This window comes from Psittacula echo (assembly GCF_963264785.1).
Source record: "Psittacula echo genome assembly, chromosome: 5".
In the NCBI taxonomy this organism is placed as follows: Eukaryota; Metazoa; Chordata; class Aves; order Psittaciformes; family Psittacidae; genus Psittacula; species Psittacula echo.
The window spans coordinates 80381290-80407200 of record NC_137739.1 but is presented as its reverse complement, the minus strand read 5'-3'; the positions used below and the strand labels follow the sequence as shown (position 1 = coordinate 80407200).

Below are 25911 nucleotides of genomic sequence, written 5' to 3'. Positions count from 1 at the left end.
AAGTCTTCCTTGGTCAGGCCTTTGTCTCGTGTTAATCTGTTGTGATGGGAGTGCTGGTATAAACCTGCTGAGGATCACTACCATCACTACTGTTCTCCTGCACCCAAAAGCCAATCTGTCAGCATGTATCAAAGTGAGAGACTTTTTCTAGAGGAGGGGCCATATCAGTCTAATTGGGCTGGAAAGCAGCACCCTTGCAGAGTTGTGAAAGGCTTAATGAAAGTTAAAAATAGAACCAACTTATTGCTGCCTCCAAGACTGGAAATCAGGGAGACAGTTCTCACTTTAGATGTAATTAGTTGAGCAGAAAGCACTATAGTTACATATACTCAGGTATTTGTACACATACACGTGCTTTTTTATAGTCTGCTATTAGGAAGCAAAATAACATTATGTCCCACTAATGCATTTGACAGTCTTTTCTGTTAGAAAACAGGCACAAGTTTATTCATTTGTTCTACCTTTGGAAGTGGTGCTCACCTATAGAGATGTATGAGCCTTCTGTCTTTTTGGATCTTTCCTAATGTTGCTTTTGTGTCTCCCTGGCCAGAGGGTGAGGAAGAGGATGAAGAGGAGGAAGAAGAAGAAGAGGAGGAAGAGGAAGATGAGGAGGATAAAGACATAGATTTGATGGATGAAAGCATGGAGGGCGACACGGAGCTGCCAGGTTTCACGCTTCCAGGAGAGACCTCCCAGGAGCCCATAGCTGGCCTGGAAAACCCTGTGGCCCAGCTGGCTGGGGTGTCCTACCAGGTTCCTGACACCATCGAGTGGGAGCAGCAGAACCAGGGTCTGGGTAAGACAAAAAGCCCCTTCTTCCTTTACCCTTATGTCCTGGGTTCAACAGCAGCAGTCACTTTTTCTCCTTAGTAGCTGGTGTAGCGCTGTGTTTTTGACTTTCAGCCTGTAGTATTCGGGAATAGTACTGATAAAACTAGTAAAAAAACCTAGATGAAAATAGTAGTACTATTCGGGAATAGTACTGATAAAACCGCAGAGCATGAGACTCACAAAGTCCTTGATCAGAGTAAACATTCTGACCAGCAACTGAAAACATCGGTTTTATCAGTGTTATTCCCAGGCTGAAAGTCAAAACCACAGTGCTGCACCAGCTACTAAGAAGGAGAAAAAGTGACTGCTGCTGCTGAACCCAAGACACCTTAGAAGAGAACATGTCTCCTGCTCTTCACTTTGCATGAGACAGTCCTTTGTGCCAGAAAGTTTCATGTGTTGGCTCTCAAGCTAAACGCAGAGTGGGTTCATTTCTGAGGAAAGCCCATCCACTAGTGACAACTGATCAAACTGGGATGGGTCCCAGGCAGTGGTGTGATCTGAGTTTTCATTTTGGGGAGAGTTGTTCTTAGTACTCCAGATCTCCCCCTTTTTTCCCAGAGCTTAGTGTTGTCTTGCTTCGTGGGTGAGCAAATAAAGAACTTCTCAGGTGAGGGTCCAGAGGAAATTTCAGTTCCCTTTGCCTGAGATGGGTTAGTGCAAGAACACGTCCTCTGAGGATAAAGCAATAGGGGAGTTGCTGATCAGTCTGTTTGCTATTTCAGCAACATCTTTGTAAGTGCCACTTTTCTGGCATTTTTAAGGAGTGTATGGTCCAGCCATGGGACCGTATGCTGGCAGTGTTAAGCAAGACAAACCTTCAAAGCCTCTATAAAGCTTTATACAGTTTATCCCCACTGTACATATAGGCCCTATGTTTAATGACTGGACTAATTTATTCCACTTATAAAGATCTTATCAGTGTTTATATGTGTGATGTCCATCTGATGGAAGTCAAAGCTGGTGTGGGACAAGGTAGAGGTTAGAAAGAAACTTGCCCAGCTTGGCTAAGGTCACTGAGATCATTTCCCAGCATACTCAATTTCCAAGCCAAGCCCCATCAAAAGCACTTGAATTGGTGGGAGCTGAAGGTCATCTGTACAGAAGGTCTCTGTGTCTCACTATTACAGATCTACCTGTTTTGAGAATTTCATTAAATGAAGAAACCATGAAACTCTTTTATAAGCGGTATTATAAGAACTGGCTCTTCCCCTGGATATTTAATTCTGGCAGTTCTCCCCCTATAATGCTGTTTCTTTGCTTTAGTGTTGTTAGCTTCCTTTGAATTGAGTCAAAGAGCATATTTCAAGAACTCCATGTGAAGGTTGCTTCTTGAGGGCAGACTGAGTTTGCATCAGGTCCGATGTCTCGCTGTCCCACTAACTCTTGCTTGAAAATCATCATATTGAATGGTTGCCATGTCTGATCTGTTTAATGAGTCCTGTTATTCCATGAGGCTTGATAGGAGCTGTGTGAGGGGAATAATTCTAAGGTTGGCTTTGGCAAGCTGATTAAAGAGGCATTTAGAGGAAAAGTGTGTAAGAAACAGGATTATGATGAGTATTGCATCAGCAGCTTTGTGTTCTTACTGTAGTAATTTCCTTGGTAGAAGATCTTTGTGGTGTCTTGAGAGAAAACATGAGAAGAACGATATATTTTCTGCACTCAGGAATGCAGTGGGCTGGCTTGGTGAGCTCTGTATGATTGCTAGCAATAGTGAGTAGTTAGCATGTAAGGCTATTTGCCTGGTTCAAGGTCATAAGTACTGGGATGAATGGCTTGACAGAGCTTTACCTCTGAATCAGTCAGTCCTGGCTAAGGATGCCAGTGCTTTGTAATGTGTTTAAGAGAGGCAGTGTTTTGCAAACTCCAAGGTATGTCCCCCCACACCAGACATCACATTGTGCACCATGGAGGAAGATTGCACTGGTATCTCTCTTCAGGAATCTTTTTACATTTAATATCCTAGGTAGGGTGGCTGATGTAATGCCACCAGCTTGGGTCCCTGGAGGGCTCTTGACAGTAGTTCTATTCTGGAAGAGAGGGCAGGGCATGGCTAGTTTGTCTGGCAGGGTGTCTAGAGACTGCTGAAGGTGCTGTTTGTTTATGACATTGGCTGTTGCCATGAACTTTGGGGCTATGGAGGAGGTTGTTCCTCAGGCACAGTTCTGTTCATAGCTGATGCAGGTCTGAACTAGAGTTATAGCTGGGTTTCCAGTCTTACTACCTTTGCTGCTGTAGGAAGAGGTTTGGGGTAGGATATGTCTATCAGATATGTTGGTAAATGAGGCAGGTGAGAAAGCAGTGAGAAAGCTGAAACTGTCCCTGGTGTTCAGTAAACCTCTCTGACTGGAGAGGCTGTAATAATTGTGCACAAAAAATAAGCAGGCCTAGGCTGTGAAACAGTGAGGACCTTTAACACTCCTTGTGTAAAAGCATCTGTATGAAAGTCCTTGCTGTAGTGCAGAGCCATGCTGGAGGGTGCACTTTGCGATATCTGTTCTAGAGACCTGATTCTGAACATACGGGTCCGGTTCAATTTCTGATGTTTGATATTGCATCATCCTGCAACCTTCATCCTCCACTACCTTCTTGGTTTCTTAGATCTTGGAAAGGCCATCTTTCAAAAAATTTCAGACATGGAATAAATTGATTTTATGGCAAAAAGGATTTTTTCTCCCTAACTTATGTTTTATTTAACCTTATGTAAATTGGAGGAGCCCCCTGTGAAGCCTGTCAAGTTGGGTCAGCTGCAGAGCGCCAAAGCCGCGCATGTGATTGACTGAGCAGACATGAATTTCTGCATTGCCTGGAAGTGCTTGGCAGGGTTATGTGTTACTAGATTTAAATGGTTTGGATTGCCTTTTATTTTTAAGCTGTTGCAGTCTGTGGAGGCAGCTGTAAGGGAGAGGATGAGGCGGTGGCTGAGCTGAGTTCATCTTTGGCAGTTAGATGGGATTTCTGTGCAATGATGTAGTAGGTGACAAAAGAAGGGACATGGTGGGATCAGTCTCTCTGCTTGTGACTCACCCCTCTTATTCCACAAGGTAAAAACTTATTCAAAGAGCCATTTATTCTTTTTACGTCTAGACAACCTTAATGGCCCTTTGGTACTGTTTCCTTCCCCATCTACAGTGCTCCTAGAAAGAAGGGAGATTATTTATGTTTGACAGGGACAAAGAAAACCAAGGGCTTGCATGAACTCACACTGAAAATCTGAAGCCAAACAAGGAGCCCTAGGTTGAGGGAACCCAGAAGGCGTTGTTTGCTGGGAGTGCGTGTGGAATGGGAGATGCCGTCACATCTCCATGTAGTGCTGGACTCCTTTTCTCTGAGATGCTGTGGCAGTAGTGTACCCCTTCCACTCTTCCCAGTTTGTGCCAGGTGGGAGTTTCTGTCCTGGTTCCTTGGCCCTGGGTGCATTGGCACATGCTAGGCTACTGCTGTGTCCATATTTGTGTTCAAACCTGGTCCTGGTTACATATTTATGATATATATTAGGGAGAACAGGAAGGGTAGAAAAAGTGTATAGCTCATGTCAGCAGGAGGTAGATTGTTAAAAGCAGAAGAAACCCCCTGAATGTGACAGTAGGTCAGAAGACCTGCCCGTCTGCTTGAGCACCAGGAGAGACCAGACTTACTGTGAAGGGCTTGTAAAGCTTTAGATCTACTGGACACGTGCACGGATTATTTATCTTTCAAACCCTTCTTCTCTAAGTGGTTTTTATTCCTTTGACATCTATTTTCTTTAAGTGCTTTTCTTCTAAAGCTAAAATCAACTTGATTATAAGACAGCTTCATAACCACTGGACGTCCCTAGACACAGCCCCTGGAGGAGGGAGCTGCAGTTCTGAATGCAGCTGCATCAGGGGCACTGTGCTCCCAGCTGCCTCAGCCCATGGCATGTGTCTTTGTGCAATCTGGGGAAGAGCTCTGTGCTTCCCTTCCTTTGCCAAATAGTGCTGAGATGTGAGGAATTTCCCATCTTGTGCACCTGAAATACGGTTTAGAAGGGAAAGTTGTTCTGCTTGACCTAGGATACAGCATAGGAAAGGAAGACCTGAAGAAAGATAATGGTAACCAACAGAGTACAAGATGAGGGTACGTCATCTAAGCGCCAAACTTTTACAGCTGGCGTTTTCCATTTCTAAAATACTTCACGCATATATCTTGCTCCTGGGGATGCTTCTCTCCTCTACCCTTCAGAATTTTGACATTTTATGCTAAAATCTATTGTACAGAAGAGCCTAGAAATATTGGAGTAGCTATCCCCAGATCAGTTGCTATTGAGTTTGCTTGGTCTGATGGCTTGACACACTGTAAATCCCCTAGAAAACAAGTAACTTGATCCACAAACAGCTTGACAGAGCAAGAGACAGTTTGGGTTTTTGTAGTGGTCAGTGATGAAATACTGGAGAAATAGAATCATTAAAAATATCAATTCTGGGAAGTCAGCTGGACCTACATTAACTACATCTGAGCAAAAGCAATTTATAAGCACCAGTAATGAGGCTGTCAGGTTTACAGTCCATCAGCTGACACTCTAGCCAGCAATATTTAGATTAAAAGTAAAGCAGAAGGTTGGTATTTGTGCCTTTGTAAAATAAAACTTGATCCAAAAGCTATTTAATGGCCTGTAGCTCTGGAGAAGGGATGTGGACCCGTTGGAACAAGTCTAGAGGAGGGCCATGAAGATGCTGAGAGGGCTGGAGCACCTCTCCTATGGAGACAGGCTGAGAAAGCTGGGCTTGTTCAACCTGGAGATGTCTCTGGGGCAATCTTAAGAGCAGCTTCCAGTGCCTAAAGGGGCGACAAGAAAGCTGGAGAGGGACTTTTGACAAAGGCGTGTAGGGACAAGACAAGGGGGAATGGCTTTAAGATGAAAGAGGGTAGATTTAGATTAGATATCAGGAAGAAATTCTTCCCTGTGAGGGTGGTGAGGCACTGGCACAGGTTGTCCGGGGAAGCTGTGCCTGCCCCATCCAAGGCCAGGTTGGACAGGGCTTGGAGGAACCCTGGTCTGGTGGAAGGTGTCCCTGTCCGTGGCAGGGGGTTGAAACTGGATGACCCTTAGGGTCCCTTCCAACCCATTCTATGATTCTATGACTTTCACCTTTCTCTACCTGTTTCTTGATTTGTATGTAAGTTGTGTGTCGTAGGCAAACACTGGCTGTTCAGAGAGCATCAGAGGGGTGGGAAACGGGATTTCTGGGAATGAATCAAAATAATTTTTCCCTGCTACCGCTTTTGTGATTAACTGTTTATGCGTCACAGGAGAACTGCAGTTGATTTAAATGGGTTCAAAGCTAGTGAACAGTTTCTGGGTTCTTTACTTATTTCTCATGATTGTTAAAGTAGATATTCTTTGTTGTACACTTCCATGGGGATCAAATCCCTCTACTTCTGTTCTGGCAGTGACTGCTGTGACTCTAGCCCCCTTCTTAAGAGTACTTAAGTGTCTGTGAGAATTCTTAATTTAGCAACCTTGAGCCAAGACACAGCAACTTAGCTTGAACTGTTGTGAGGACTTTGCAATGCAGTGTAAAAATGTCCCCAGGCTTCCAAACTATTTGTTAATGCCATACTGCTTGCCTATCATCTATGTCCCAAGCTGAAGAACTCTTGCTTTCCATAGCAAGAAAGCAGTAGGAGGTCTAGGGCAATTTACTAAGCCTTGGGGCATGCAGTAGTTTGCTTTGTGCATTCAAAACATATGGAGTTGTTTGCAGTGACAATGATGTTTTTATCTTGAGGCATACAGGGTTGTGACTATTTGAATGTATGGTTCCAGTTGTCTAAGTAGAGTTTTTTTATAGTGGACTTCGTTTCTTTAAGATGTTGACTGAAACTGCCAGTTGCTTATTGTAGGCCACCATTAATATAACAGCAGCAAACAGGAGAGGCTGATTTGAACCATAAACCTTAACAGAGGAAACCCCATTGTTATGCTCAAAATCTTGTTTTATGAGCAAAGAAGAGGCACACCTCATGTATATATAAACCCAAGAATTTATTGCTAATATAATTAAAATCTTAAGACTCTAATAATTATTAGTCCAGATCTAATTATAACAGGAAAAGGAATACTAATGCAGTTAGGATTGTTATGCACACACTCCTTAGTTTCTGTGCTTTATCCTGGTGTTATGCTTGTCCTTGCTTCTGTGGGTCCTAAGGCATTATTCAGGTGTTCGTAGTGGGTCATCAATATCTGGAGTCTTTTGCCGGGAGAGATTCAGTGTTCACATTAATGGTTTCTTCTTTCTTACGTTAGGTTCCATTTAAAGTAATTTTTGTATGTTTGCTATCGTGCTTTTGCAACTTGCTCTTTCTTCATTGATCTGCAGTTCCATGTTACATCTGAATTTACTGTAAATGGTGGTACTATGTTAGGTACTATTTTTTGTTCTCTTGTTTACCTGGAACCGATTTTTGTCCAGATCTGCATTTCTTTAGCTGATCATTGGTATGTTGTTTATATCCACCTCTTTACAGAAATAGCAATACCATGTAACAGGACTTTTTTGGTTTTGGGGTAGCTTGTGAGAAGTCACCTGAATTTCCTGATTTTGCAGCATTTGTTATACGTTTCCATCAACTCATGAAGATACTCTACACAGTGGAGCTTGGACCATCCCTATAAATGGGAGTTAAAGATTAAAAAAGTGTGACAATGTAATTTTCAACAAGTAGCTTCCAAAATATAAACCATGCCCGCATTTCATGTATTTTTGTGTGTAGGATCTTAGTTCTTACAATAATGGAAGGTCATAGAACTCCTGCACTTAAGTAATGACAAGGCACTTGCATAATAAACACCCTTTTTGAATGTGATTTTTTTTTTTTTTTTAATGGCTATTTGCAGCTTTGAGTAGTTACAGAGAAAATAGCTCTAGCTGTATTGCAGATCTGTGGTCACAAATAATACTGCATAAACGATATAATGGATGCCACTGGTTAATAATTGTAAGGCAGAGTTGCAGAAGCAGAGTAGTGGAAGATGATGAATATTTGAAATGTCATTTTTACAGGAAGATGGGATTAATGCTTTTATGGGCAAAAATAGGAAGACAGAAGCTGAGAATTAGAAGTTAGTAGTCTGTTCTTTAATCACTGCCCAAAATGGATCTCATTTAAGTACTGTTACAGCTTGTGTTACTGGAACATCAGAGTGCCTTTTAATCTTTAATGCATTTTTCTTGTTAATCACCCTGGAAAGGGTATCTGTGTTTTAAAGGTGGTAAGCAAAATCACTGAGAGGCCAAGTGACACCACTGGTTTCATGAGGGAGCCTTTAGCAGAGTAAGGATTTAAGCTAGGAGAATTAAAATAGTGCTTGGGCATTTCATGGATGTGAGTACCTGCATTTCTCCCTGGGAAGGGAGCAAAGGATCACATAGAAAGTCACCATAGCAGTAGAAGGGGCTGAGTCCATAGAAATCCCAGGTGAGACAGGCTGGCAGGAGCCAGGATCAGGAGCAGAGCCAGTAAATTTTTATTCCTGATTAAAAGTGCAACTGCCTGCAGCAGTCTTGCCCTCTGTAGCTTTGCCCCATATGTGTTTCTGGGAGTTCTGTTTTACAAATTGGTTGGCCATGCAAGGTCTTATTATTTTTCCTGTCTTTCTGGGTGCTCCAAATAATTTATACAGTTCCTTGCTAGCTCCCCTTTCCCCTCCTGAGCAGTAATAAAACTCCCATCATAAATCTTTGCCTAAATGAAGTTTCCGTTCCTTATGAGGGATGTGTACTCTCTTTGGAATGACTTATTTTTTATCTGTTTTAAGAGATTGTTTGTGGTTGTGTCTTAATCCTGGAATGGGCTTATGTTTAATTGGGTTTGCCTTGTCAAAGGAAATTTTACATCCACCTGCCTGTAAACAGCAACAGTCCCTGGCAGCTTGGTGTGACATACACTGTTGTAATGACAGAGCAGCTCCCAGGAAGGAACAATTCACATCAGTGGTGGCTTTTTCTTTTCACGAACTTTTATCCCAAAGTGTTTGGGAGCTCTGTCTCTTTTCCTCTTTAATATTGCTTCTTTCTTCAGCCTGACTTGTTCCTACTTCTGCTCTGAAGCCAGCTGAGATAACGAGCCTTGCAGACCAGTCCTGCTCAAGTGCTGCATCATGGTGCTCAGTAGTGTAATGAAAAGCAGCCCCATGCCTCATGCTGGGACTTTGGACAAAGGGACCTTCCCAGGAGATGCAGAACTTGGACAAGTCTGAGCCCCATGGTCCTGTCCTACTGTCCTACTCTTACCTTTTTTCATCCAGCACAAGACTGCTGTGTCCTCATGAATGATGGCCATGCATTTTGAATGGGAGGAGCTAACAGTGTGTCTGTTCTGCTGTGAATTGGGATGAGGAGCTTCAAGCCACGGAGCATGAGCCACCAATGCGTGGGATCACATCCTTCCTCTTGGAAGCACATTAAGAACTCTTGTCCTTTAAGCAGAAATCAAGACCGAAGGAAGGGAATTGAGATGAGTAAAGCAGAAAATTGAAGGGTGTTTTAGTGATTTACAGCTCTGAAAGCAAGTAGCTATCAGAAATAGGTGAAATAAAGCTGTTACGGTAGAAAAAATTGTATATGCTTGCAATTTATCCAAAGGAAGGGAAAAACAGCAGGAGCCTTTCTATATGGAAACTTCCAGCAGGGAACTTGGGCTGATATTTTAGGCTGACATTTTTGGTGGAGTATGTTGAGAAACAGCAGCACTATAACATTCTCAGATACATTACTTTGAAATAGCAGCTTTTTCAGGAGGTTTATGCATCCAGTTAAACCTGTGTCGTAGGAAAACTGGCTAAGCCCATTTGTTAAGAGCCCTTAAGTGCTGCCTCCAGGAGTTGCTCGGGTTTGGCTCTGCCTTTCCTCTCTCTGCCTGCAAAGAAGATGGGATCCCATCATACAAGGTGTTAAACTGGAGTTACTGACTACTGCTGGGGGGGAAAGAAGAGGTCCTGTCCATTCACAGCATTTCTGCCTCTTTTTCTTGAGTTTGGAGTGAGGTGGTGTGAAGCCACGAGGCAATCGACTGTCAGTTTGTGGGAGGAGAGGGGGGACATTGGTCACTATGGTTGCCATTGGTCAGTATGAGAGGCCACAGCTGAGGTCTGGCTGATGGGGGGACATTTCCAATGAATGGTGGGAGGCTCGGAGGGCTGCTGTCACTCCTACATGCCCTAGTCCTCGCTACTCTGCCATGCAAAAATCTCCTGAAATACCTGCAGGGAGGGAGTGACAGCTTTTGTGGTGGAAATGGCTGTCTCCCCCGTCTGGGACAGGGAAGCTTTTGGTGATGTTTGTGTGCAGGGAGCGTTAGGGAAGCTGTGCTGAACGGAACTGAAGTCTGCGCCATTGGTCACCTACAGTTTGGCTGGCAGACCGTGTTCATGGTATACCATGGCTGAGCAAATTCACCCTTCTCAGACTGCGGGCAGGCATGGAAAGGAAGCCTGCAGCAGCACCAAACTCCTGGGCTTTCCAGCGTAAGACTCTTTCTAAGAGGGTTTTTGCCTGCACCTCCAGTTGCTCTTGTTGGCTCAAGAAAGCAAAGTTGGAAAATTCAAGCACATGGCTGAGTGCTTTTGGCCTTCTCCAGCTGTCTGGCTCTATTAATCCATTTTCTACAGCCTTTAGATGTAGGATGTGTCTACCTTGGAGAATGGCTTGGCATTTGCTGCTCCAAGTAATTTATCTTGTTTTTTCGCTTTGATTAAAGGATAGGGTCCATTAGCTTGTGCAGAGCTCTGTGCTGTGAAGGCTGGACTGCATCTGCTAACCAAGCACCATCTGGGTTTCTGCACAGCACAGTGAGGCAGGCATCCTTCTAGACTGCCAATTGCTTTGGTGCTGTCTGTCTGTCCCCATGTCTGTCAGCCCTACTGTAATACAAATTGTAGCGATTTTGCTCTCTTTTTAATCTGCAGTAATCCTGCTTTTCCTCATATCTGCAATTTCAGTATATACACATATCACATCTCAGTGTGCTTTGCCTCTTCTGTCCTTCAATTTATACATGTCAGAAAACTTGGCTCCATTTAGACAGAGGAGATGGTTTTCAGCCCTCTCTCCCTTTGGATTTTAGTAATCACTTAGCTTGATTGAAGAACACAGGCAGGGCAGTAGCTTTCTCTGGGTGAGAGTTATTAATTTTTCTTTTATGTGCCAGTCTGGGTGGCTTTTGCCATATAAAAAGACTTGTCTTTATGTTGGAGAAATCACATTTATTTTCTAATAGTGATCTATACTGTGGTGCAAAAGATAGGTTTTGTTTTAATGGCATTTCAGCCCTCAGAACCAAAAAAAGACAAACTGGAGCGAGGGAAAGTGAAGGTTCATTTGCCTTGAATTGCCTCTGTCTTTCTGGGGATTTGTGTCGCAGGCTGATCTTTTGGGTTAAAATGTTGGCTCCCTTGCAGAGCTGGTAAGAGAAAAATAGAGGAAAAGAGCTCATTGTGACAAGGAGCAGGGAGAGAGAGGGGAATTTATTGAGATGATAGTTTTAAAATATTCATTTCTAATGAGAACGTGGGTATGCTTTCTCTCTGCTTGGGCAGTGCAAACCACAAATGACTGATACTAAACCTTCCTCCCCTCTGGTGTTTGCTCAAATTAAGGCCACTTGAGGATCAAAGGAGATCAGGGTTCCCTCCTGGAAGGATGCTCTCTTGATATGTATACAAGTCCAGCTCTGCCTGAGAGTAAGTTAGGAACATATATTAGAAATAAGTAAATTGCTCATATTTTGACTGACAATAAAATAATTACCTCAAACCCACAGCAATTGTTGTTTTGCAAAAATGCTGGGTATCAGCATTAATCATAGAGAGCTGTTGATACAGCAAAAATTACTAGAGGCTTCTGCTTGCCTTTATTTCCACCCTTTTTTTTTTTTTTTTTACTTTTTCTTTTTCCGTTTTTTTCCGTTTTTTTCCCTTGTTTTTGAATAGCTCTAAACACCCAAGCCTGGGATGTAATAAAGGGTTTCAGCAAGGCTGTTTCCTGATTACCTGTCGTTTATTTCAGTACACTGGCAACGCCATCTGTGCTTGAAGCTTTATTAATGTGAAGTGAGGCCAAGAGTTTCTTCAGCTTTATTCCTTTGCTTTCCCCACATCCCCTGTTGCCCTCAGCCTGTTGAGACTGGTCTTCTCACGCAGGTATTTGCATGGTCTGGTTTTGCAGGAGTGAATGCTTAGCTTCCTGCTTGTTTTTAGCAAGGGGCTCAATGCAATCACTGGGGCTGAGCTCTACCCTCCTGGCCACCTGTTCTGGAGCCATTATATGTTTCCCTGGGGGTCCCTTGTTTTGTTTAGCAGTGTCACATGCTGCGCTTCTGTCACTATCCTTGTAAGACGGATATGGTGTTGCATCCATCATACCAGATTATGGATGCCCATGCCAAGGCAGTCCAGATGCTGCTCCAAGCTCCCTGTCAGGAACCCAGCCCTGGTACGCTTGACATTGCAATGGCCCTTCTGCACTTCTGCTGTGTGTGTGAGTGTGCTGGCATTTCTCTTTTCACGCTTGAGGACAGGTCTTACACCAGTGGAGAATTTCAAAGGCCCCTCAATGGCTTCACCATACTATCCCATGGGACTGCTCCCCCTTGAGTTCCCCTGATTTTGTTCCCTTTCACACAGCTGTCCCAAAACCCATACTTGAACATGTGCTTTGGTTTAGGTTTGAGGAGGTTTGGTGTCTGCCCTTCCAGTCGAGGCAGTCTAGGCAGAAGCTGTTTTTCCCTTGTGTAAATGGGGGTTGCCTTTGCCCTGCTCAGTTCTGGCTTTCCTTCCAACCATCAGTAAGCAAGTTCTGAAAAACAATGAGGTAGGATTCAGTATGAATATTCTGTCAGGAAAATATCTTCTTGGGTTTTGTTATTTTCTGTTTCTGTAAGAACTGGTTAAATATAGTCTGTATTTTTTGTTAGGTAGAAGATTGAATATAGTATTAGATCAAAGGAATAGCCTCAATGAAGCAATGCTTTCTGGATATATGCGCTCTGTAAGCAAAACATGTTCCTGTGAGTGCTATTTATGTAGGCTAGATTTTATGAAGTCAAATAATATGCTTTTGATTTAGAAGATGTTTTGAAGTTTAGCACAAAAGGATATAGTCCTCCAATAGATATCTACTGCCTTAAAACCTTAACGTACACAAGTCCATGGGACCTGACGAAATCCATCCGCAGGTCCTGAAGGAGCTGGCGAATGAAGTTGCTAAGCCACTGTCCATCATATTTGAAAAATCATGGCAGTCAGGTGAAGTTCCTGATGACTGGAAAAAGGGAAATATAACCCCCATTTTCAAGAAGGGGAAAATGGATGACCCAGGGAATTACAGACCAGTCAGTCTCACCTCTGAGCCTGGCAAACTCTTGGAGCAGATTCTCCTGGAAGGCATGCTAAGGCACATGAAAAACAGCAGGGTGCTTGGTGACAGCCAGCATGGCTTCACTAAGAGGAAATCCTGCTTGATCAATTCGATGGCCTTCTGTGATGGGGCTATGGAACTGATGAACAGGGGCAGAGCAGCTGATGTCATCTACCTGGACTTGTGCAAAGCGTTTGACACTGTCCCACATCACATCCTTGTCTCTAAATTGGAGAGACATCAATTTGATGGGTGGATCACTCGGTGGATAAAGAACTGGCTGGATGGCTGCACACTAAGAGTTGTGGTCAATGGCTCGATGTCCGGCTGAAGACCAGTAACGAGTGGTGTCCCTCAGGGGTCGGTGTTGGGACCGGTCTTGTTCAACATCTTTGTCGGTGACATGGACAGTGGGATTGAGTGCACCCTCAGCAAGTTTGCCGATGACACCAAGCTGTGTGGTTCGGTTGATACGCCGGAGGGAAGGGATGCCATCCAGAGGAACCTTGACACGCTTGTGAGGTGGGCTGATGCCAACCTGATGAAGTTTAACCATGACAAGTGCAAGGTCCTACACCTGGGTCGGAGCAATCCCAGGCACAGCTACAGGATGGGCAGAGAGGAGATTCAGAGCAGCCCTGTGGAGAAGGACTTGGGGGTGTTGGTCAATGAGAAAATGAACATGAGCTGGCTGCAGTGTGCGCTCGCAGCCCAGAAAGCCAACTGTATCCTGGGCTGCATCAAGAGGAGCGTGACCAGCAGGTCGAAGGAGGTGATCCTGCCCCTCTACTCTGCTCTTGTGAGACCTCACTTGGAGTATTGTGTGCAGTTCTGGTGTCCTCATCATAAAAAGGACATGGAACTGTTGGAACAAGTCCAGAGGAGGGCCATGAGGATGATCAGGGGCCTGGAGCACCTCCTGTATGAAGACAGGCTGAGAAAGTTGGGGCTGTTCATCCTGGAGAAGAGAAGGCTGCGTGGAGACCTCATAGCAGCCTTCCAGTATCTGAAGGGGGCCTACAAGGATGCTGGGGATGGACTCTTCATCAGGGACTGTAGCGACAGGACAAGGGGTAACAGGTTCAAACTTAAAGAGGGGAAGTTTAGATTGGATGTAAGGAAGAAATTCTTTACTGAGAGGGTGGTGAGGCACTGGAATGGGTTGCCCAGGGAGGTTGTGAATGCTCCATCCTTGGCGGTGTTCAAGGCCAGGTTGGATGAGGCCTTGGGTGACATGGTTTAGTGTGGGGTGTCCCTGCCCATGGCAGGGGGGTTGGAACTAGATGATCTCAAGGTCCTTTCCAACCCTAACTATTCTATGATTCTAAGGCCAGCAATTTATCTTTTGTGTTTATGGCTAAATTTCAGATGTGCGCTACAGTTTCATTGTTTTCTGTACCTACACAGAATTGCAGATTTTAGGTAGCCTGTAGAGGTTTTGTTTGTGCTTTGGAAAAGGCAGCCTGTTCCCTGAGAATTTTCTTTGTGGAATATTTGCAGTTATAAACTAAAAAATTGCAGCTTATTCAGACACAGCGCTCTCCTGACTGATGTACTGTGATACTTTTGAAACAGCCAAAAGAAACTTCTGGTTCTCAACCTTTTCTTGGCTTTGTGTGTTTCTGAAATATGCTGTTGGATAACAATTTCCTCCTCAGAGAAGGCTATTAACATTGCCTTTGATATTAGAGCTTGCTCACTGACTTGTCTGTGGGATTTTGCAAGATATGTTGGAAGATAAATGACCAGCCTCCTGCTTGAAGTGTGATGAGATGCTTGTGTCTTTCTCCAGGTTGATTACTTCTAGCATGAAATGTGGAGATTTATCTGTACACCGGGAGATATAAAATCCTGACAAAGGTCTCTAAATATTTTATAGTGCTTTCTCCTGCTGCTTCTTGTCTTTTTTGGCCTTTGTTGCATCATCTCACCTTGTGGGTGATGCCGTGTCCTACAAACCTTCCAGACTGGAGATGAGAGTCGCCCATGGTGAGTTTGGACAAAGATCTCCCATCTCCACATTTTCTTGGGTTATAAGCGACTCTCTGTGGGAGGGAGTGTGTAGCCTGCTGCATCCCATCATCTGACAAGGACCTGGAGGTCCCAGGAGGAGTGGCTGCTGCATGACTGGGCATAGGCCAACTCCCTCTGACCTGTGACTCTGTTGCATGTCCCACCTGGTGGGCATAAAGCAGCTGGTCAGTATGGGGTGAATGGCTCCTGCCTGGTGCGTGAAGCCATGTAAGAGGAGAGAGCCTGCAGCATTGATCTGCAGGCATGTATAAGGATTGAGTCATGTTGGAGAGGTGGTCATCAAGAAGAAATCAGGTTGCCATGTGGTTGGGGCTCGTCAGTGCCTTCTTTATGACTGTCTCTGCAGAATTTGTCTTCCCAGAGGACCTGATACATTTGTCAAGTCAACAGGAACCTTTCTGGCCTATTTTGTGCACTTTGGAAGCTGAGCAGTACAGACTGGCCATCAGCATTTAGATAATAAATATTTGCTGCTACTTTGAAAGTAGATTAAGGTCTGAAGCTTTATCCAGATAATTTTGTGAAGGTTCTTAGGCACAAAATAATTTCTTCATTGTTTGAACAGATGATGGCAGCAAGATCAGGAGTTCATTCAGAGATATTAATATTCTAAAATGTCTTCTTAGAGCCGCATCATATCACTGTCCTAATCAGAAAGTGGTCTTTGTCCAGTTCCAATCAGGGTAATGCCCTTTTAGTGTAAGTGAATTGTTATGGATTATCTTGATCTGCTTGGAGAAATACCAGATCCACTCGTTTCTGAGCAGAAGGACTGGGATGGAGAATGCCAGAGCAGTGGGTGCAGGTGCTTGGTGGCAGCAGCAAACCCCACAGAGACTGAAGTCACGTAGACATTAATCTAGCAGGAACAGTGGTGTATATTAAATAAATTGGAAATGCAGGTAACAGATGATCTGAGGATAAATTAATCCTTTCACTTGCAGGGCTGTGCAGAGCTGTCTGGGAGGCAATGATGATTTTATAAGGTTCAGTGGATGGGAACAAACTTCACCAAGATTTTGGGATATTAACTTCTCTGCAAATCCTCACCCATAACTGTTACTAGGTGCTGCAGAGAAACAAGAGGTTTTACTTCTCTGCAGCCACTGGAACAGCCACTCCACAGCAATTAATATATGAGGACCCAGGTTGAAGATACAAGCCCAGAGGGATGTGGAAGTGGGGCTTGTGCTTGGTTTGGAGTTTGTTCTGTCAAGCTAGGGCACCTCTCCAGGGTGTGTATGAAATCTGAGGGGGAATCAGGAGTTGCTGAGTCTAAGTGGTGGCCAGGTACTGTACCAGTCTGCTACACAGTGCTGAGTCCTACCAGTATGGTTTTACACCATTAGACCCATGAAACCAGGCTTGCTTGTCTGGGGGTTGAATTTGGTCTCCTGCTGTTTTGAAAAGCAGAACAAAAAATAGCTAGGTCCTACCGTGATGCATACCTTGAAGCTGCCAGTCTAGCTGGTAGATGAAATTGCTCCTCTCTTTCAAATCATTTCCCTTCAGTTTTTTTAGTGTTGGTGTTTAAGATCAGCCATTTCCCTCTATGCCAGCTAAAAAGGGAGCTTCTCCACCTTTTGTCTACCAAATATATTTGTGGCTCCTTCATTTGGACAGCCCAGCATCAGACTGTCACATCCTGCCTCCTAGGAGAATTTCTGTCTGTCAAACTTGCTTTCTCCTCAGCCAGTAAAGACTCAGTACCATTTTGGCTTGACTGCCATCAGGTGTCTGAGTCATTGTTACTGAGGACTACCCAGTGGCTTTGAATGCTATCTGCCTCATGGCACAACTTTCATTGAGAAGCTTTGCTATTAACTGAATAGGAAGTGTCATTGAGATATTTTTTGTTATCACAGTAAAATAGGATGTTGGGTGAGGCTGGCAGAAGAGCTTGTCGCTGGTCTGAACCTCTTTGTGATGAAATGCAAATTCCTTTTCTCAGCTGGAACAGAATTATATTTGTACTGAAGACATTTGAAGATTTTGCCCCTACTTTCTTCACTGGCTTTGGGTCTTCCTGCCTCCATTTGGCTGTGAATACATCCCATTGGTGCTTCCAGGTTTGGATTCCCATTCAGTAGAAGATATCACTGCTTGCTTATATTAAAGAGCTGTTGTGAGTGCAATTAATAAAGCTGCAAAACTGAAAAGTAAGTGGAAGAGCTAAATATCAATACATAATGAGACCTCATTCAGAGTAAATGATGTGAAAAATGATTTCTTGCAAAGAATAACAAATTGCCATGGCTTTTTAGCCTAATTGTAGATGCTTTATTCTAATTTGTCATTTGTCATTTCCATGTTAATGAGAGGTTTAGATATAATTACGACGTTTACGGCAAACAACACGTTATCATTTTCCAATGCTTGTGAATGCTTCCATCATTAGAGATAGAAAAGCTGCATAATTATCCTCGTTGTGCCCCTCCAGGGAGGGCTCTACAAGTAATAGTGTCCAGCTCCCCCTGCAGAACCCGTCTTGTGCAAGATGCTTCTCAAAGGTGGTTGATCTCATTAACCTTCTTCTGCTTTTGGGGATCTGAGACTCAAGAGGCATGAAGTAACTTCCTGAGGGCACTTGGCAGTGCTTCTGCTTCTGGATAGCATCTTCTCTTCATCACTCTCACAATGCAAAAGATGGTGAGAGCCACCATTCTAGTTGGCGCTTAGTTTCCTGGTTTCCAAGGTTGTCCAACTTATCACGGTCAAGGAGATGATCCTCATGCCCCATTCACTGGCATATTGCAGAGATTTTGCTTGATCAGGAGATTTTGTTTGACTGCCGTTGGTGGTGATGTGAGGGTTTTATGGGTTTCTAAGAGGATGTCATCTAAGGTTTGGAAAGTCCTGATATGATAAGAAGCCTGTAACTGCTGTTCTGAAAAAAAAAGTGTGATATTTCCCCTGCCCACTGTGATTGTGGATTTCTATTGCACTGATAGATGTTATAGCTCCTGATCCTGCATTTTAGCTACAGGGCAGCTCAACGTGGGCTTCTCTCTGTGGGATGGCAAAAAGCAATTTTGAGAAACTGTAATGCATCGTAGGAGGGAATGGTCCTGGTGCATTGACTTGAGATGTTGATGAGCATGTCACTTCTCTGTGATGGGCAGCCATACCATACCATCCTCTTTCACTGGCAAGCTTCATCTCAGAGCTACTTTGAGTTTTGGCCAACATTGTGAGAGAAGCAACAAGCTGTGATAATGAGAAGCCTTTGGCTTTCCAGTCTCAACTGTCTATGGCCCCTTTTTCCCTGGAGCATGATTATTTAGCTTAACTACCTCCTCTTTGTATCTCTTCTTCTTCTCCTGGTTTTACTAGAATTGACTAGGATTTCAATAGGATTTGCTTATAGAGTACAATGCTGCTCCCTTTCAGCCTTTGCTGTAGCTGAATGAGCCAAGCTGTCTTTTGCTTTTCCTGTTAAGATAGTTTCTGCTTTTTCATCTTAGCTCTGAGATGGTCTGAGCACGTCTGTAACAAAAATCTTCTGTATGTGGCTTTTTATTACTAGGGAAGGTGAATGTAACTCAGAGAAAGACATTGGGACACCAGCAATGGGGAGATGCTTTACAAGTATCTTAAATGTCTGGAGAGTAGTGCGGGCTAGAGACACATACTAAGTTTTGGGGACGCACAGATGCCCCAGTGCCAAATATGAGACTATGATTCTCTGTGTTATGATATATCACAAATTAGAGATTCACTTCCTCCAACTCCTCAAAGTGGGGCAAACTGTTTCTTTTTCACTTCTCCATCTTCCAACTTCCTCTCTTTTGTAGACCAGGCTCAGAGCCCAGGAGATGGCATGTAATGTGTTTGAAGCAGAATAAATCAGTGGGCACTGCTTTCAATTATCCCAACTCAAGCTTCTTCACTACACAAAGCAGCCTGTGAAATATAGGAGGACTGACAAGGCGTGAGTGCTGCCGGAGCATTAACGCTTATCTGTGGACAGACATCAGCACAGTGCCTGCCATAAGCAGCAATCCCTTGCTTGCACTGCCTGTGCCAGCTACAGCTACCCTGATTTGGGGAGTCTGAGTGCAGAGGCGGGAGCTGGAGGAGAGCACTGAAGTGCAGTTCTGCAGGTGTGCCATTGCTGAAATCTTTGAGTAGCTTCTGCGGTTAATGCTTAGAATCACTTTAGCCTTTTCAGTCAAACGCGACATGTTCTGTGCTGCTACTTTCAAGTTGGCAAAATTCAAAGCATTGCCACTTGTCTCACTCTGGTGAGAAAAAAGCTTCCCCATGGTAATAATACCATTACTGAGGCTCACAAACACAAAATGGGATAGAGGACCTCGCTCCCGCCCACATTCCAGCCCTGCCTGGCTGGTGGCTTCGAGTTAGTCACATCTCCGTGGCATCCATGGTTTTCCCTGTCTGCCTTGCAGACCTGGATAGCCAAGGTGGGATTGAACAAGGTGATACGGACATATATAGGGTGGGCTAGTGAGAAGCAATGCATGCAGCAGTTGGCAGTGGCCAAATCTCAGGCAGTTGTTTGTTAATACATCAAGCTTCTGGAGAAAGAGGGTGAAGAGGGCTGAGAATAAACTTCTGTACTATGAAAGGGTCACTAAGAGCTCAGCACGAGCTTCAGTGTGACTTTGTGACAGCAACAGAGAAGAAAGTGCTCTCTTTGTTGTGTTCCTACAGGGACGTTCTCTTGTTGCTACGTTATGAGTCTTCAGCTTCTTGTAACAAAATCATCAGGGGAAATGGCCTGCACAGATGTGAAACACTGGAGCAGGAGGGACTTAGTTGACTTGAACCTGGCTCAGCTGTTTCCTTCGGTATGAGATGAGAGTAAATCACTGCCATTCAAATGATATAGTGATTTCTGCTCAGCTTATATTGGTATAAGTGTGCATTTGCAGTGCCAGAGCAATTGCAAATTCTTTCAGAAATTAACTTAGACTGTGTTTAGGGCTTTTCAGCTCTTCTGTGGCCACATCTGTTCTTAAATCCACCTAGTGTTGGATAAGAACATCCCTAGGCACCTCAGTAGACTTGACTGCTGAGGATACTTGTCCTGTGGCCAGCCCAGCCTGGAGGAGAACAGGAAGAAGTCTTCTCACTTTTTACTCTGTGACAGTATGGTAGCACCTAGGATACAGGTGAGAGTGCAACCATTGTACAAGTGCTTGAGGACAATCAAGAGCAGCCTCTTTCCTCCCTGTACCATGACCCTGTAGACCCCTGTGCTGTCACTGGCAGCATTTTCTCCCCCTTCCAGGTTTTCCCTTGGATCAGGGTGCTGGGAAACAAAACTGCTTTAATTGTAGTGGATGACCTATCCTGGATATGTGTTGAGGTTTCCTGAATACATGCATGCCCAGAGAGACTCCCTATCCAATGGCTATCTGAGGTCTGGTGGTGTGGACCAGCCAGACAGCTGGACATGCATCTCCCCACGCACACTGGGGTATGTCCAGGGCAGTTCCTCGAGAGCGTGGTGTCTGTGACTCTTCTCCAGCCCAAAGACAGCATCTAAAGGGGAAATAGTGATAGGACGTGAATGATTCAAACATTTGGGCTGAATGAGGCTGGTAAAGTTGGCTCCTATGAAAGCTCAGCCAGCCTGTGGCATCCTCCCATGACACTGTTCTATGCCTTGGCCAGTTGGAGATGTGATTTCTGTTATAATGTTGTGGCACTTTATAGATGTACCTCACTGCTGCCAAGCTCTGAGTCTCCAAGTTAAGTCAGGCCCCTGCTGTCCCAGGAGCTGCCTTTTCCTTGGCACAATTTCCAAGGTCTGGAGTTACAAATCGAAGGACAGATTAACCAGGGTGGGCTGCACAGCATCGAATTGACACCACATCACTGGCACGGGATAGGCCCACAAAGTGTTACTACAGCATGGGATAAGCCCACATTCATGTGAAGGTCACGTTGTGACAAAAGACCAAAGAGCATAGAATCCTGTGGAGACAGCAGTCACCAGTCAAAAAAAAAGGTACAAGATGCCACAATGTCAAAAAAAGAAAGAAAAAGGGATTTGTTGTAGTGCTGACCTTCATTCCAACCCAGGAGCTCTGTTCCTTTGGCATTCAGGCTGCTGCAGTGTTGGGCACAGCATACAATGAGACACAAAGCCTTTATCTGGGAAGTGACTGTTCAACTCTGAAATTGCCTCAAAATGTTCCTTAACCTGAGCCCCTTCCCCTTTGAAATCATTTTAAGAAAGCTGCCAGACTCTGCACGAGGCTTGCCAGCAGCAGGGAGCAGAGCATGTTTCCACTGGAAGGGCAGATTTCTGCTGCAAATGGATCCATCACCCTGGTTCAAGTGGGTAGATGATTGTCCATGGTCACTCTGGTTCCTGTAGGCATCAAACAGCCTGGTATGGTGAGAACTGCGTTTCTGATTTATACTTCATTTTAGTCAGTGCTGTAGTAACACGTAGTGGTGCATCAGATCTGGTCGCTTAGCTTTTAGTTTAGCCTGGTCTTACATGACTTCAAGGGATGCACACAGAGGACTTCCCTCCCCCACTTCATATGCTATAAATTTAGGGTGGCAGTGTTCATTAAAAATGCATTATAGTGAGTAGAAGGCATCATTCATGCTGCCTTGGCATGATGCTGCATGCCATTACCTCCCTGTCTGCCTCACTTCCAGGCATGAAGTATTTTTGTGCCATTGCTTTCCTGCAGCTAGGAGTCTGATCAGCAATTTTATGGTACCCGGCTCTCCCGTGACCTTCTCGGTGATCTGGTCTCTGAAGGGTGTCATAATTTGTGGAGTTTTTCTCTTTTTTTAGGGGATAAAAGCTGCCAGTGATAGAAGCCATTTGTAGACAGCAGGAATAAATCACTGGGAAGTGTAAGCACACTGGAAAATCACTGTACTACTAGTAAGATCCTACCATCTCCATTTCTCTCCACAGTGGTTTTCTTTGCTCTTAGCTCATTCTCTTTCTTCTCTCTGTGATCTCCTTTGAGCCTATTCCTGTAGCTCTACGGTGAACATTACAGGTCGATGGGAGAGGTTTGGGGAAAACCCATTCACTTTCTTCACCTGCCTAATATAACTATATAATTTTTCTTCCTTTCTTCGCTGGCTGAACAAGGATCCTTTGCTCCATGGATTTTCAACCTTCACAGTCGTTAATTTTACCATAAGTAGAAATGGGAATTGACCATTTTGTGCTTAATGTATAGTATGTCTGAGTCTTCGGTCAGGTTCATGTTGACCTTAGCAGACAGTAGGTGAGGCCTTACGTGAAATAAATGGAACAACATCTTTTCATAGGCTCTTTGTTAGCACCAATTGTGAAGTCCAGGCAGGCACAGATTGATGAGTAGCAGTTGGGTATCACCTCCTCCCTGGAGCTGGGCTTCTCCTGACAGCATGCTGAGTTTTCCTTATGTTACTGAAGATATCAGTGGACACTACAGTTGTACAAGGTGACCACAGCCCTGGGCAGGGCACATCATCTGGCGGTGCATCTCTTCTGAAGTTAGTGGAGTTTCACCACATAGCGGAAGGCTGAGTTTGGTCTGTTGTCCCACATTTCATGTTTCTTCCTGGAGCAGGAGTGAGATGAGGTTAAATTTCTGTCACAAATACATGCTCAGAGCGGCTTTCTGAGCAGCAGAATTCTTCCCTTTTTGGTCCTATATTTATTTGTCAATTTGCTTCTCCCTTCAAACATTCTTTAAAAAACTTTTCTGCATGTTCTGTCTTCTGGAATAGGTAATGCAGTCTGAGTGGATGCTAATGAGAGCAGAGAAAGGAGAATATATTTGTTTTTCCTTAGCACCCTAGATACTTTGATACTTAAGATAATAGCCTCCTAAAGAGCATGTTTTTGAATAAGATCGGTTTACTGTGGTTTAGTATTTGTACTCTGTTAGCTTCTAGAACATCACATCCAGATGGAGGTGTTACAGTAGGGGCTATTAAAATATTAAAATATGTAGGAAGCAGCTCTGACACAAGCAACTTGCAACAAAAAAGACCTACTAAATATTATATTTTATACCCTTAATATTCCCATGGTAAGGATGGCAAATGGAATAACAGAGATTAATCTACTTGCCTGTGGTTATACAAAAAGTCAATTGCAAGGCTATTTAACTGGTGTCAGGAACCCTAAGTCCCTATTTTGTGTTTCATCACAACAGCATCGAATCACAGTGGGAATCGATGTTCATTTGGTGATGCAGGAGGAATATGGGAACAGACTTTTTCTGCTAGCAAATATAAACAAGTGCATTTTCCCTTTTGCAATTAACACTGGACAGTGCTCATGTTCTTATGTATTTGTATAAAAATAAGTCTCTGAGATAATCAGATTTTATTTCTACCATTTCATTGATGCTCAGGGCTTTGTAGTTTAATTACTAGAATAATTGAACTATGTTTGCTGAAAACATAGTTCAATATATACCTTTTCCTTTAAAGGTCAACTCCATTTTAATTTCCAACCATTTAGTACTTTATTGATCTTTTTGTCATTTTATGATGAGTGCTACATCTGGCCATCCATAATAAAGGCCAAAACTTGAAATAAATATCTTATTTTGGAAACTGCCCTATTTCAGCCTTGCTGCAGGCAAATCCTTCATGCAGTATCCCCAGGAAAAATGAATCTGAAAATTACATTTGCTCTGTATGGAAGGAGAAAAGCAAACCAAGAATCTTGTGAACCTGATTAATATCAGACATAAACTGAAGTACAGAAAGAAATTTTGCAATTTAGCTGCTGGTCCTTTAAAATAGATAAGAAGCAGGCTCTGTCAGGAGGACAGGAAAGTCTATGTGGCTGGCATTTAAAGAGGGCTGAATGAATATTTTGAGAGCTATACAGAGAAATGGCCTCTCCTCCTTGTAGAGGGAAATATCACATGGCTTCAGCTGGAAATTTAGAAGGCATTTAGCTGAATAACAGCGACTATTGTTTTGCTTCTGTCTTGCAGCAGAAATGAGATGCTGTTAGAGCAGAGGGATGTGTGAGGCGTTCTGCAGCCTCTCCAGCTTTTCCACTTCCTCCATCACAATGCCTTGACATTTAGTTTTATATTGCAAAAATGTATATGTCTTTCCCAAATGATGGTAATGGGTGCTGGGTTATGGAGCAGAAAATAGGCTTGTTGAAAAATGGGCATTAAAAGATAGCATGGGACCAATTTCCATTTCATGTTCTTTTTCTACAAAAAAAATGGGTCAAATCCTGCAGTTGTAGCTTGGCCAAAACCACCAGCAATTTCATGGGGACTTGGTGCCAGAAACATAGAATAGAATAGTTACATTTGGAAAGGACCTTAAGATCACCTAGTTCCAACCCCCCTGCCATGGACAGACACCTCACACTAAACCATGTCACCCAAGGCTCTGTCCAACCTGGCCTTGAACACCACCAGGGATGGAGCATTCACAACTTCCCTGGGCAACCCATTCCAGTGCCTCACCACCCTCACAGTAAAGAATTTCTTCCTTATATCCAATCTAAACTTCCCCTGTTTAAGTTTGAACCCGTTACCCCTTGTCCTGTTGCTACAGTCCCTAATAAAGAGTCCCTCCCCAGCATCCTTGTAGGCCCCCGTCAGATACTGGAAGGCTGCTATGAGGTCTCCACGCAGCCTTCTCTTCTCCAGGCTGAACAGCCCCAACTTTCTCAACCTGTCTTCATACGGGAGGTGCTCCAGTCCCCTGATCATCCTCGTGGCCCTCCTCTGGACTTGTTCCAACAGTTCCATGTCCTTTTTATGTTGAGGACACCAGAACTGCACACAATAGTTCGAGTGAGGTCTCACGAGAGCAGAGTAGAGGGGCAGGATCACCTCCTTCGACCTGCTGGTCACACTCCTCTTGATGCAGCCCAGGATACGGTTGGCTTTCTGGGCTGTGAGCGCACACTGCAGCCGGCTCATGTTCATTTTCTCATTGACCAACACCTCCAAGTCCTTCTCCACAGGGCTGCTCTGAATCTCTTCTCTGCCCAACCTGTAGCTGTGCCTGGGATTGCTCCGACCCAGGTGTAGGACCTTGCACTTGTCATGGTTAAACTTCATAAGGTTGGCATCAGCCCACCTCACAAGCGTGTCGAGGTCCCTCTGGATGGCATCTCCAGAGCTAAAAGATTGGCTTAATGTAAGTACAAAGATCCTTGAACCATTTCTGCAGCTTGGTTCTTGGTATTGGTGGCGTTGGATGTCACAGCTTCCCAACTGGCACAGAGTGGCTCTGTGCTATTATTTATTGCGCTTTGTTTTCTCTGATCCCCAAGATGACTTGGGCAGATTGTAATCACAACACAGAGCCTGCTGACAGCAGGAAGAATTTATGTTCTAGAGCCACATACTCAGCTGCTGTAAATTAGGAAACAGCCATCTAAGGATCTCAGTGTACCTTAAAGCTTTTAAAAATATCTCTCATTAAGGTTGAGATACTCTTACAATGGAAGGATAATGCTTCCCTCATAAGGCATTGCCCTTTAAACCTGCACACGAGTGTGGCTTGCCTGGCAATGACAGCCCTGCTAGTCTTTAAATTTGTTGGATTTATATTCTGTCGTATTCTAGCTCCTGATAACTTTACCAAGTCTTAACTGTTTGGACTGAAATTTTTCCATGGTGCTTGCCCCAGACTTGTAAAGAAAATTTTAGCTAAAGAAATTCAGCTGCTCTAGTGTGTG

General features: G+C 44.0%; 1 protein-coding gene across 1 annotated transcript in view; it reads left to right on the top strand.

Moving 5' to 3' along the window:
- Positions 1–25911, top strand: part of ARMH4 (armadillo like helical domain containing 4) — a gene marked incomplete at both ends in the record, with an annotated part of 60563 nt that overhangs the window by 19816 nt on the left and 14836 nt on the right. The window contains one exon of the mRNA XM_080619455.1: positions 551–796. Within this exon, the coding sequence (XP_080475581.1) occupies positions 551–796 (246 nt within the window). The remainder of the gene's footprint in view (positions 1–550; positions 797–25911) is intronic.